Source organism: Polypterus senegalus, chromosome 3, assembly GCF_016835505.1.
Source record: "Polypterus senegalus isolate Bchr_013 chromosome 3, ASM1683550v1, whole genome shotgun sequence".
Taxonomy (NCBI): Eukaryota; Metazoa; Chordata; class Cladistia; order Polypteriformes; family Polypteridae; genus Polypterus; species Polypterus senegalus.
In genome coordinates, this window is record NC_053156.1 from 123,944,104 (window position 1) to 123,959,105 (window position 15,002).

At 34.8% G+C, this 15,002-nt stretch overlaps 1 protein-coding gene across 1 annotated transcript in view; it reads right to left on the minus strand.

The window, feature by feature from the left end:
- Positions 1-15,002, minus strand: part of pdss2 (prenyl (decaprenyl) diphosphate synthase, subunit 2) — a 235,382-nt gene that overhangs the window by 105,305 nt on the left and 115,075 nt on the right. The window contains exon 3 of the mRNA XM_039747880.1: positions 9,295-9,493. Within this exon, the coding sequence (XP_039603814.1) occupies positions 9,295-9,493 (199 nt within the window). The remainder of the gene's footprint in view (positions 1-9,294; positions 9,494-15,002) is intronic.

Below are 15,002 nucleotides of genomic sequence, written 5' to 3' on the forward strand. Positions count from 1 at the left end.
AAAATTTAACAATATAGAATACATCTTGATATGCCAAGCTTCTTAAGCTGGCAAAAGAAGAACAGTCTCTGCCTGGCTTTCTTGATGATGGAGGTGATGTGCTTGTCCCATTTTAATGTATTTGTGAAAGTAGCCCCCAGAAATTTAAACAACTGAACCACAGATACTGTCCAGCAATTAATTTGCAAAGTTGGACAGTTAGTGATGTGTTGGTAGAAATCAATCCTCATTTCCACTGTCTTAATAGCAATGAGCGCCAACTTTTTACAAGAACACCATTCTACAAGATGGCCCAACTCTCCTTTGACATGTCATTATTGGAAACAAAACCCACTACAGTCATGAAGAAGGGGCTTAAGCTACCTCAAAAGCCTGCATATTGTAATCTGTTCAATTAGCCAATAAAAGGTGTCATTTTGCTTGACTTCTCATTACATCCGTTATGGCTAATACAGTAAAACACCATACTGCTACATGAATTTGATGAGTTTTCCAGATTATCCTTTGTCAAGCTTTCTTAAGAAGTGTTCATTATCTTTCATCTCCAGCAGAAGCTGCTCAGTGCGAGTTTTTAACATGTTTTGTGACACTGAGTTGGGAACTAAAGACCTTCATTTTACTCTCAATTGTACACTCTATTTTCTCTGAACTATTTGTAACCAATTTTTAGATTTATGGATAGTTTTTCTTATTACTCTCTTCCATGTTTTATCTAAGTTTGAAGGGCCAATCATTGCAAATATTCCTTTGCGTATTGCAATTATGGCTCTAATTCTTGATGACTGTGCAAATGGTCATCATTGAGAAATTCAAGACTATTATTTATTGTACCTTTTTTATTTTATTCCTCTTAAAAATTTCTCCCATAATTTCTGGAAAAATAATACCTTTTTCTTGAGTTCACAATGTCCCTCACAAAAAGAGGAACTTTAACAACAAGCTAGTTCATTTTTTTTGTTTTAATATCTACAACCATTCAAACAGTTTTCTGTTTCTATGCGTGTACTTCTCCAGTTAGATCAACTGTATATACATTTAATGGATCTTCTAGTACAAGATTATTGCACCTTAAGGATTTACAGTTGTAGATCTATGCAATGGAAAAGGCAGCCTAACAAAGTGCTCAATAGATGAATCTAAAAGAAACAGGAAGACAACCTTGAAAATGTTGTAAAAAGCAGTACTGGTGAACTAAGCAGCTCTTTTAAATATCCACCTTATTAAAAGTTATTGGCACAAGTGGCTTTCGCAGCAGTGCTGCACACTACGTATCCAAAACTAGCTATTTGTAAGTGCAGAGTTTCTAGAAGAGAAGGACTTTAACATGCAATCAGCCTACTTAAGTTGTTTCTTCATTACAAGCATGCATTTAATTTCTGGCAGTAAAGAAAGAACAAAAATAACAAAATATGAAAAACAAGCAAAGGAGGGTTTGTAATCATTAAAGTACAGTATATAAAAGGATTTAAAAAACTAAAAGAATAAAGATACCAAGGCATAACATGGTTCAGTAGCTTATGATTAACTATTTTGTGAATGCCTCTGGTATAGTAACTGGATTGCTGTGAAAGAGATGCGGCTTATTTTTCTCTGAAAGATGTATATAAATGACTTGCTCTTGCTGGCACACTATAAGACAGATTACAATTTGTCAACAATCATCTGATGCATAAAATATCATTTGGATGTGTTTACTGGCAGCATGATCTTTGATAATATGCCTTTAGTAATACAAAAATGAGTTGTTTATTACTTCTCTCTTGTTTTGTAACATTGCCAGTTTTATTATATTACAGAACCTCAGAGGTCTGAATAAGTCTTTAATATCAAATGTAGTTAAACCACTATACATAATTTTAACTTTCTTGTGTTTTAGAAGTTAATGTTATTGCTGTAGCATTTGCCATCAAGGCTTATTAGGGAATACTAATCACACTCATTACACAACACATTGCCTTATTAAAATGGAATATATGAGGTGGAACAGTAATATGATAGGGACACATTACTGTCATCATATAGTTCATTGTCTGGTTTTATTTTACACAAATAACTTTCCTGTATATTGCTATGAATATGAACTATCTCAATAAATTTAATTAAAATCAACATATGGCTCTTTGAAAAATGGTTACTCCTCTTTATTATGAACAAATTATTTAACTTACATTAACAATTACAGGGAAGACTCTACAAAAAGTATGCACTTCCAAAGTTGGTTGAAAGAGTATCACATATTAATTTTTTGCCCAGGAAAATAATATTACATATTCATTTGTTTGCTTAATTTGGATGTTATGTTTTTAGTCTTCATAATTACAGTTTTAGTTAATGCTAAACACTAGCATGCCTTTCAGCACTAATGTTTAAAATTAGCTTTCTTAAAAAGGTGGACCTTGTAGTTTGAAGAAATGTTGATATACAAATGAGCAGCACTTTCACCTTGCAATACATTGAACATCTATACTGGGAGTTATTCTTCCCACACCTTCTCTTCCTCCTCTGGCAAACTGTATGTTTAGGTATAACCATCAATTGCTGCTCTGAGCTCGACTTAGAACAGAAAGCCATAAATGACCCCCACAACATGCATGCAGTTGCTGTTCAGTAGCTTGATACATCATAGTCCTCTTTCCAGTGTGACTGAAACCAGAAAAAGAATCACCATCGTCCTCTCTGCTATGGACACTGTAAAAACAGTTATCCAAAAGTATAACACAGTATACAAATTTCTACAGAAAGAGTTAATTATGGGAAACGCTTGAAAATGCAAAATTCTGTGAAACTTTCATCACTGCAGTAAATTTTAAAGATTAGGATAACCAACAGGTCCTTCCTGTGCTCACTTACAATAGCATACTGAACATTTTTTTTCTTTTAATAAAACTAAACACGTTAGCCTTCACTGAAAAATGATTGAACTTCTCTATCATTGATCATTAAACTTAATTTGTATTATTTCATAAATAAAACTCTTCTCTCAATAATGTAATGCATCTGCCAAAAAAGTAATATTTTAAACCAAAATCTTACTATTATAGAACATAAACATGGATGTTCACTGCATGCCCATTTGACTTTCAACCACAATCAATAAACAATCTACTGGAACATATATAATGTACCATTTCTTAGAATTTTAACTGGTTTTATTTCAGTACACTTCAGGAAATGTATTTTATTATTTGGAACCGAGGCTGACTGTCATGCTGTTCCAGTGAGAAAAAGTAACTTTTAAATTTGCTTAGCGGTCACTTGCTGCAGCATATGTGGATTGATTAGCATTTGACAACTTTTGTTTAGGAGTTATTGCATACCAGATACCTGTATCTGGAAAAACATGGAGATATGGAGTAGTAATAATGACTTGCAAAAATAAAATTACAAACACTAAGCCACTTAAACACTCAGCTATACAGCCTCAATATAAAAATGAAATATACTAATTTGTATACAAAAAAAGAGGGCAGTTAAACAAAATAAAAACATATTCCAAATTGCAGTATCCAATATTAATTCTGTTAATAAAACAATAAGTTAGCTTCATCCTTCTGATGTACATCACTCAGAGATCGGCCTCTAGGTGTTGTCTAGCTGTCTGCATCCCATCCACAGAAAGGTGTATGACATGTGCCCCCTTTGTAAGCCTCTATCAGCATGGCTCCCACATTATAGCACACTACCTGTGCTGGCATTACGCAAGAGACATACCGTTTGTATATTCTCCCACTTTCCATATAGGTGGGAAGCTGAAATTTCGCATGCTCATTCCATGCAGTGTACTTACAAAAGTTAGGTATGTTTCATGCCCTATTGCAACACCCAAGGGGGAAACAGGTGTACCCCCTAAACTGTATATATAGATGGGGAAACCCGTCCTTACTATTTCTGCGACTTCCAATATATGTAGGAAGCAAAAATTTCCCATTCTCATCCTTTACACTGTACTTACAAATGTTAAGCATGTTTCATTTTGCACTGTGCCCTGTAACGAACTTTTGAAAATAACGTCTTCTTTTTGACGGTTCTCATCCTTATTCTGTAGGGAACATTCAGAACTGACCTCTCCTTTAGGCGGTATTATTCCTTATTTCCGTTAACAGAAGATTTATTTCACGTCAGAGGCACACATGAGCCGCCCCAGGTCCCCCTTCCTTTTTCTGCACGGCGAGAGTTCACGCACCTACCACATGGTTGGCTCCCTGCCTGTATACATTAACGACAACCCGCGCTCATGTGTCTCCTCACTCGCTTCCTTACTTTCCTCAGCTGTTTGTCATGCTCACTACTCCCTTCTTCTTTACTCCACCGCTTCAAGCCTGTTATTGTTCGCCTTCCTTCAAGTATTCCTGCTAGTGACTCCTGCCTTTTCTTTTACTCCACTGCTTCAAGCCTGTTATTGTTGGCCTTGCTTCACAACTTGCTGCTGGTGACTCCTGCCTTTTCGTTTACTCCACCGCTTCAAGGCTGACATTGTTGGGTTTCCTTACATCCTCACGTCTCCCTCCTCATGACTGTTGCCTTTTCTTTTACTCCACTGCTTCAAGGCTGTCATTGTTGGGCTTCCTTTCTTGTTCACATACGTCTTCCTGGTACTTTTCATTCCCTGCTTCATCGCTTCTCACCTTCCTTCATGCTTTTGTTCTTAACGGGGGCAAGTTTACCCCAAATAACATGTCTATTCTGGTGATCACCATCGATCACAATTTCACCGACCCGTACCCAGTGGTTTCCATGCACTGAGATTGCACCTGCCTCTTCCATCCTCTCTCTCACCTATCGCATGCATGGCCATATCAGTCTCAGCCTTGATATCCACAGAAACATTGTGTCTTATGTACTGAATGACTGGGACAGGTTCAAGGTGTGGACTGATGACGGTACAGGAGATAATTATACTACACAGGACCACTATAGCAATGAAATGCTTAAGCTCTCAACCTATGTTTCTGCATGTGAACTGATAGCTGCCGTGGAATTGTTTTGTTGTCGCTTTCAAATGCATAGAAATGGGGAAATAATTTACACCTTCGGACAACCGTGAATGCCTGTTAAACATCTTAGATTCACAGGTACCAATTTGGGTAATGGACACTTCGATGTTTATTAATGTTTCAACTATGACAACGTGGACACAAAATTATAAATGAAACCTGTTGTATCTTTACAACGGTTGACAAACACGGAATGTAACGTGAACACAACACGTCCTCCAAATACGAACCTGATTGAAAGTAATAACGATAATGAAAACCTTGATGACAACAACACTCATAACAGTGAAAAAACAATTACATGTTATGTTATTTTTAAAATGTTTCCTTTTCTTTCTCATAACTTCTTTAACACACTACTTCTCCACTGCGAAGTGCAGGTATTTTGCTAGTTGTTTTTAATGTTATGAATAATTTTACTCACATTTTAATTAAGAATTAGCAGCATTATTTTATGTTACCTTTTAGTTTAAAGGCAACAAATATAAAGGACAAAAAAAGTTTGGAACAAATAATATGGTGACATAATATTTTTTACACAGATGGCTTTGTTGTAAATTGTGAATGTTAAGGTCAGTAACCTTCAGCAGTGCATTATCTTGTTAAACCAAGCAGCCACAAATCTCCTTGTAAAAGCTTAACCTTTTATACTTGTTTATTCAAAAGGTATTGAAATACCTAAGATCTTCTGAACACTATTGTTGTTGTCAGTGACCTTAGTCAAAACTGTCAGGGCTGGTTGCATAACACTTGTTATTGATCCTATATTAAAACTGAAAAACATTCTACACAAATGTCCTCCTCATTGGGCGATCAATATCTTCGCTGGTTGCATTCTAAAAACATGAGAACATTTGTAGTTCACCTACACATATAAGCTATGGGATAATTAATTGTTAAACAACCAACTGATGAAACTACCATTAGCACAGTTAGCACCTCTGTCTCATGGATGCAGCGTCCTTGTTTTGAATCCCACCGTTGATCGAAGTCCTTGTGAAGTTTACACATTCTCTTTTCTCCAGGTATGTATCTCATAGCCCCCAAGACTGGGTGGGTAGGTTAACTGACAACTCCAAATTAAGCCCTTTGTACGTGAGTGGGTTCAATTTTACATTAACAAAACAACCTATTTTGTTTTCTATACCACTTGCCATTACTGTAATTGTAGGCGCCATTTCTAAAGGCTGTACAAGTGACGTACCCACAGATATTTTTCTATAAAGCAGGCAACGTACTGAGAGAGGTAAAGAAATACACTGCTGTGTGTCCTAAACTTGTTGTAGATTGCGTATTTTGCTTAGTCAGCAGCAGAATTTGTTTTTTCTTTGGTAACCACTGTGGTTTTTTGTTGGGGTTATGTTGCAAAGTCCATCGTAGGCTGGTTCCCAGTTTTATGTATAACAGGATAGCTGATGTTTGACAGCATGAATAAAAATACACAAAGAACCAAGTTAACTCATTTACAGCTGATACCTAAAGCATCCAGTGTTACTTAGTTATTTCCTGTTAGCTGTCAGTGTACATTCCTAACAGTGTTTGTGAAAACTGCACAACCTTGGTAAAAATAGGCTCATTTACACAAATTAAATATGATCAAGATGAAATGACTTTATAACTTAATTAGCAGCTTAAAGTTATTTTAAGGGATTCTGCATAGCAACAGATGTGAACTTGCATCCCAAAATGTAATGTGAAAAGGCTATTTTGTCACTGTGTTCCCCAAACGTGTTTTTCTGTTTTGTAAGATGAAAGTACAATTCACCCACACCAAATCTTAAAGTGGGCATTTGGATTTCAGTGGACAGGCACTACTCAATAAAACTTTCTAATAAAAAATGGAGATGATCCTGGTTATGGTTTTGAGAAATATTTTAAATAAAGCATTGTACCAAAAGAATTTAAGAAAAACGAACAACAACACTGATGTACTAATCAATCAAGGAATAATATCCAATCATATTAAACAATATTAGATATTAACCAAATGCTACATATTCATTATATTATTATATTATTAATTATATTAATGACACACTTAACAGCAAAAAAGAGCATCACCAAGGCAGGCAACAGATATATTTCAAGTATAAGTAAAATGAACAGTGTGGTGGGTGCAAGACAAGGAAGAGAAAAAAATAATAACTTCTCCAATATGAAGCTGAATATAGCTTTTTTTTTGTTGAATCTTCTCATTAAATCATCTTTCCATAATCTTCCCACTTGTGAGTTGCATTCTGCCAGATGTACCATTGTTCCATTTAATATTAGATTAAAAGGCTTTTCCAGTCTCATTTGTAATTAAACTAGTGGGTTTCAATTTCATCCATTTTCTAATATTATACTATAATTATTGGAAAATTATTCTGTCTGCTTTACAATTATCAACATTCTACTATAATGACTTTGGAGTATGCACAAGGTTCCACCGAAGGTAACGCTGAGCGACCACCAGGTCTGACTAACCAGGACTAGCGGTCTGATTTGGCAGGCATGGCCCTCTGACGCCCTCTCACAATGAGGGATTTGGTGTAATTCAGTGACAAATGCCCAAATCGGTGCTTTCACAGACTTGGCATATTCATAAGAGTATGCAGATTCATTTGTCATTAAACTCAAGTTTCACTGTTCAAAAAAAAATATTTTTTTTTAATAAAAGGTGTCATAAATATTGACATACTTGCTGATATCTTAAACAATAAAATTAAGTTAGGTAAAATAGTAACTCTGAACAACAGCTAACAATATAATAACAAAATGATTTCTTGTTTGTTTGCCATCAATTAGGTGGATGTTAGCAATTCTCTCACTAATTCACTAATATCTGAATGGTGGTAGAGCGGATGGTGCTGCTGCCTTACAGATACAATATCCTGGGTTGGTTTGTTGGAGTCTGCATGGAGTTTCTTGCAGGTACTCCAGTTTGACTCCCACATGTCCAAAGACATTTATGTTAGTTTAACTGGTGACTCTGAACTGTACCCTGGGAGAGTAAGTGTGGCTGTATGGCATGTGATGGACTGTCTTCCCTGTAGTGCCTTGCGTGCAGTGTTACAAGGACAGGCTCTACAACCCATTATCCTAAAATGGATTTAAGGATGTATTGATACATTAATCTTTTCACACCACAATTCAAAAGAAGAAAAACAGTAATTAGAATTGAAACTACTGACTAAATTTAATTTTCTAAATATCGATTCAACTGATGGTGTAGCACAAGAAAAGAATGTTTTCCTACTGTTCAACTGTGCACAAAAAACAAAATTAAAGAAAGTAATCAGAGGCTTAGAAGTATTTGAACAAACTAACAATCATAAATATAATGATCATTTTCAATATTTGGTAGATAATCCATTTATAGTCAATGATTGCCTTAAGTCTGGAACCCATGGCCATCTCCAAGTGCTGAGTTTCCGCCCTAGTGATACTTTGTCAGACCTTTACTGCAGCTGACTTCAGTTGGTTCTTGTTTGTTGGACTTTCTGCCATGAGCTTTGTCTTCAGCAATTGAAATGCATGTTCGATTTGGTTGCGGTCAGTTAATTGACTTGGACTTCCAACATTCTGGTATATATTGATCATGGCTTCCTTTGTCCAAAGAAAATTGTTCCAGAACTGGACAGGCTTTTAAAAAATGTTTTCTGGCAAAGTCTAATCTGTCCTTCCTATGCTTGAGGTTTGCCAGTGGTTTGTGCCTTGTTGTAAACCCTCTGTCTATACTTTCATGAAGTCTTTTCTTGATGGTAGTCTTTGGCAATGACAGGTCTACCTCCTGGAGAGCGTTCTTGGTTTGGCTAAATGTTGTGAACTAGTTCTTCTTCACCAAGGACATAATTCTGCAATCACCAAGACCTTTTTTTCCAGACCTTCTGGTGTTGCTGAGTTCTCCAGTGTGTTCCTTTTTTAAAGAATGTACCAAATGGTTGGTGTGACCGCTCATCATTTTTCTTCTATCACTCTTTTGTTTTCTCCTCCTAATATGGACTGTTTTTATTTTCATGGACAGCTCTTTGGACCTCATATTACAGGTTCACAGTGACAGTTTTCATATGCTAATTCCCCACTTGGAATCAATTCCATAATGATTGATTTATTTCAAATCCATTGTGGGGGCATAAAGAGCTAAAATTATGAAAAGTGTGTCACTATCCAAATACTTATGGACCTGACTGTAGTAAACTTGTTTCTCATCACTACAAACCTATGAGCTGTACTGATTAAGTACATAATCAGAATATCTTAACACTTTACTGTCCTCATGTAATAAAAAAAAAAACAGGAAGCATAATTTCCACAATACCTTTGTGTTATTCAGTTGTGCCAGACCAGTACATGCATTGGCAAGAAGAAAATCCCCACTTAAGACAGCCATTTTATTTCCAAACTGCATGTCATTCAGGGGGCCATCAGAAGTTGTCCAGTCTTTGAGATTCACAATGCCACGATGAACCAGGAAAGCAGAATGAATCAGCTCAGTGATCTCAGCAAGGTTACGTTGACTGAAAGAAGAAACGTACACCATTATACTTGGCACCACATTTAATGTCTGAAAATATTGTGGACAAGTAACACAAACTAAAGGAAAACAGTTGTAATATAGTATGTTTATTTTATATCCGCCAATTCATGAAATATAAACCATTACACATTTACTTGTTAGGCAAAGTGCTAAACAGAGGTAGAGTAAGATTTTTTTTAATTCTTTTAAGACTGTATTCATTTGATAATTGCAGCAGCAGTTTAAAAACTTTTTTAATAAAATGTAAAAATAATTCTCTGCACAAAACAGTGTTTTAAGGAGTTAAATTGTGATATAAACACAATAACAGACACCAAAGGCTATGCCTATCAACAGCTTTTTGGCTCCTTCTACTTAATATCCTTGAATCTTCAAGAGATATCAGTACAATAGTTGTACCTTTATAACAAAAAATGAAAAATAAAAAATATTAAATTAAAAACATTAACATTTGAGTTTGCAAGTTAACTTCTGACATGTTAGAAAATAAATATCAAGATGGGAAACTTGCACATTTTAGCTAACAGCAACTCATCTCTTCTTGTTTAAAATGATTCTCATTTTTTAACTAATTATATAAGGCCTATTTAAGAGATAAATGGTAAACAATTATCTATTCAAATCATTCTTTACAAATTCAGAAAGGCATGCAGTTAATATTGACTAAACATATTAAATTAAGTACAGTATATTTGGAAAACACATTTCTGCTTTAATGTTACATTGTCCCTGAATGAAAATTACATTGAAAAGGTTTGGATCTTTCTTTATATAACATACATAAAAAATGAAATGAAGTAATAAACTAAGTATAATAAAGGTCAGCAAGTGATTAGTGCTGTATCCTGGACATTATATTTGTTAAGTTTGCACATTCTTCCCCCATCTATGTGAATTATCGTTGAGGTACTTAGATTTTTTTCTTTCAAAATATCCCAAAAGATGTTAGATGCATCAGTCTTACTGATGAGTTTGTAGTTGTGTGCAGGAAAAGCGCCTGCAATGAACTGCTGTTCTGCGCAGAGTTGGTTTCCGGCCTTGTGTTAAATGCTGCCTGGAGATGCTCCGGCCACCTGTGACCTTAAATTGGACTAAAAAGGTTTTAGAAAACTTGAATGCACAAATGTAAATATGTCGAAGTATCTTGTTAGAGTTAATTTAGAAATATAAAATCAAGAACAGAGAAAATAATAATATCAAGAACCCTGAAGGATCAAATGCTCGTGGATATCACAGTCCAAGGGATATTTGTGACAATTCTGACATTTAGTAGAAGAGATGGTGTGAATTAAAAACTATGGGATTGAAATAACCGCTTGACGACCAAACCTGCTCAAGCACCCTTCATTTGCTAGAAAGCCGTGTTTTCTTAATTTAGCCACAGACCATGGAACATCTGCAGTTCTTTTATACTAAGAATGCAGGCAACAGGGAACTTCAGTGATGCCTCATTTCCCCATTTGAAGGTAGCCATTAATATTAGGAGGAAAAGCCCCACACCTCTCTGACCTCTGCTACTCAAGTGTGCCAATGACACTGCTGTCTCTTCATTCAACCTACAAAGTGCTTTTATTAGAAGAGAAATAATGTTTAACCATACAGTTAATTAGATTTATAGCATACATTTATTTTAGAAGCTTCACTTAAAACTACACATTAGAATATATATAGTTGCAGATTACTGCTATTAATTTTGTTAAGTGGTTATATATTAAAAACATCATAATGATGCTTTTTAAATTCTTGCACAGTTTCTAGTATTCTAGCTACTTTTCTCAGAAATTACAGTTATTACTCACTGTTATTTAAATACTCTCTTTATTGCATGTCATCCTGACTGGCGACAACTACCTTAAAACCTTGACTTTTAATGATCATGTGTTTACTGAAAATTTACATAGAGGAAAGTAAATCTTAAAGTAGAAGGAAATTATTCCCTTTCAATAATATAATGTATCTGACAAATTACAAATTGTAAAATACAATCAGCCTGCTTGTGCTAAGATTTTCCAGTGTGAAGAAGACTAATTTGTGTACACAGCCGCTCATCTGTCAGACACAAAAGTGTTATTTGGTAGATTAGAAACAGCAGCCACGTTTACAAGAATATTTATATCTAAAGTAAAACAGCACAAACAGTACATGACATATCATAAAGCACCGCAAAAATAAACAGCCTGGCTCTGCTAGCTTTGTTACGTGATAACTAACACAGGAAATGATGATCAAACCCTGGGAAGCGTGAAGAGAGTTTTCAGTGATACAGTCCTCTGTCTATTAACACCCTGCACAACCAGCCAGTATTCCCTAGAAAGAACTTTGCAACAAATCTAATCAGTGCATCTTTTCTTTTGAATAGGATTTAAATACAGCCTTCAGATGGGTGCAGAGGAAACATCTTCAGAGTGAACCACTGTGTATGGATGGGACATGATAAACCCCAATGACTTGCTTCACTTCATAGAAAACACTGAGCAAATGGGCACACACAGGTTTAAATAGGACTTGATTTTAACTGTCTTCTGTTGTTTCAGACTTTAGGACTGCTAAAACATCAATTAAATAAGATTATTTATTTGAATTTTTTGGCCACCTAATTTAGAACTACAAAACTTTGAAGGCGGTACTAGTGTTTACACCAACAACGTGTGCTAAAATCTTTTTTCCCTACATTTTAAGGAGATCCTGATTTATCTAAAGGATTGCTCAAATTCTAAGGCAGCATCATGGACCTTCAGTAATGTTTTAAAATACCAGATAACAAATGTATGCATCCTGTAAATAAGCAAGTGCAGGACTTGACAGCTCCTGCTTAGTTTTAAATATAGTCTTGCAAGTGCCACAAATTGTGATTATTAGTTTCCCTAATTACCTGACACAATCATTCTCCCACTGTATCTCCTGCAAGAGCACATCAAAATGGTGAAGGTGGGGGGACCGTGCTGAGATTACTTGCGAAGTCCCTTTCAAAAACTCAGTGTTACAGGTAACTGGGATTTGTCTGTGAGGCCTACAACGTCAGATTTCTTCAGTGGTTAGGAGGACAGATATGCATGCCTTTAATTTCTACCAGCACAGTTCCAAATCTTGCTGCTTCTACTTTGCTTTTAGCAGTGACTCTCTGTTCCCATTTTTTCCCGTTCAATGTCAACATCCAGCAATGAACTATTTTCCTGCTTGAAGTAAATATATAAATGAATAAATCTTGTATAGAACATGAAATTTGCTTTTAGTGAAACACAAAAACAGCTTAATGGCTAATTACTGTACTTAAAACAGAAACTAAAAAGCAGTATTGGCTTTTTTATCTTGCCATATTACTTATATTTTCATTGGTTTAAAACATGTAGATCGCACACAGCAAAATCATATAATAAATATTGCAATTATAAACTAGATGCCAGATATTACATGTATTTGATCATTTTAACAAACAGAAACTTAAATGGTTCTACAATTTCTTTTCTTACCATATTTTTACTTTGTAATGTTTGAAAAAAATAATAATAAAATCAATTCATTAATTGATTTTACTAATTTTATAAATCACAATATAATGAATTAATCATAGAAGAAAGAGGAATTCAATCAATCCTACTTTCATACATTCATATTTTATTTATATAAATCAGATCAAATCAATATCTGCACCCTCCAGAGTCAGATAGCTACATTATGTGAACAAAAAGCTCAATGTACAGCAGTCTCTAATACATATTGCGTCCTGTCTTGTTGAGTTTAAAGCATCAAAAAATTCTTCACAATGTTTAAAAAGCTCCGAGGTTCGATTCCCAAGAGGGGGTGCACTGAGTATGTACGTCTGATGACCCCAAAATTAGGGCGAAACACGCGTTGCGTACTCTTTGCATTATTTCACACTTTATTCGCCATCAATGATTGTTCTGGTAAAGCCATACTCAGTGTAATCATTAGATGAACAGTAAAAAAGTAAGAGCGAGGGGAGGGTGACTTATTGAGGCACGCAGGCAAAACCACAATAGCACGCGGGCTCGATGTAGTGCGCGTCAACTCGATCTGAATTGCGCAATCACATTCGAAAAAATATATGTTTTCAAGTTCTATTTAGTCAACACAAATATCTTTGGTTGGAATGTAAGGCGAATTTACTCTTTACATTTGTATGGTGAAGAAAAATTTATGCAATGATGCCTACATTTAACTTTCATTCCTACCAAAGATATTTCTGTCGACTAAATAAAAATTCCTTCTATTTAAAATTTAAATAGAACTTGAACAGATACGATAGTTCATAATATCCAATGTGTGTGTGTTTATGTAAATATGTAGATATGTATGTATATGTGTATATATATGTTTATATATGTGTGTGTATGTATATATATGTATTTGTGAGTATATATGTGTGTGTGTATGTATGTATGTATATGTATGTGTGTATATATGTGTGTGTGTATATATGTGCATATGTATGGATATGTTTATGTGTGTGTATATATATATATATATATATATATATATGACAGCAACACTTATCACTCACAACAGTGACAAAACAATTACATTGACAATCATGTTACGTTATTTTCAAAATGTTTCCTTTTCTTTTTCATTATTTCTTTAACACAGTATTTCTCCGCGGCGAAGCGCGGGTATTTTGCTAGTTCTTGATATACAGCTGAAAGAGCAGATTATGACATAATGGAAGTCCATATGTGATGAGAGAAAGCTTCATACAAATTATGGATGTGTAAAGTACCTGCATAATACTGTATAAGTAAAGGAAGGGTTTAAAGAACACTTTAAAAAGTAGGGCTAATTTCCAAAATGCAGAGTAACAATCCTCTTATTCAAATAAACAATGCATAAACCTGGTGAAAAATAAAGTTACACCGTAAACGTCAGTTAAAATCACGGGTTATCCTAGAATTAACTGGATTGAAGCAGGTATTTTTTATTACTTTTTCCTCTTTTTCAGTTTTTAAACATGCCAATTCATATGTTTGGTCAATTTGTAAAATTTTAATTAATTGATCAGAGTTTAGAATTTTTTCAAGAATTATCCTATATTTCATTTTTAAATATCCATGGATTAAGAAAAGAGAGTTGTCTTTGTTTCATAAAGCTTCATAGCATTTTTCCAAGAGTATAAATTTATTTTTGGATGGTTAATTGGCATGAACTGAGATAAAGGGATGTAAAAGATTAGGGATCTATAGTTTGTTCTACAATCTTTACCAGAAAAAAGAACACTTTGACATTAAAGCTTTACTGCAGCACAAAGGCACACGCAGCATTCAGGCAATAAACTTCACTGAATGTTCATAACCTATGAATTCCCATGATGACAACCTTTGAATGAGTTTACACATGGAAAGCTCTGATAAAACAATACACATTATTTAGCAGTCATCTCAGTGTACTATAAAGCCTATTTGCTAGCTGATTACCATATTGCAGCCAGTTTTAGTGAGCTCTAGTCAAGCACGATACATTTTACAAATGCTGCA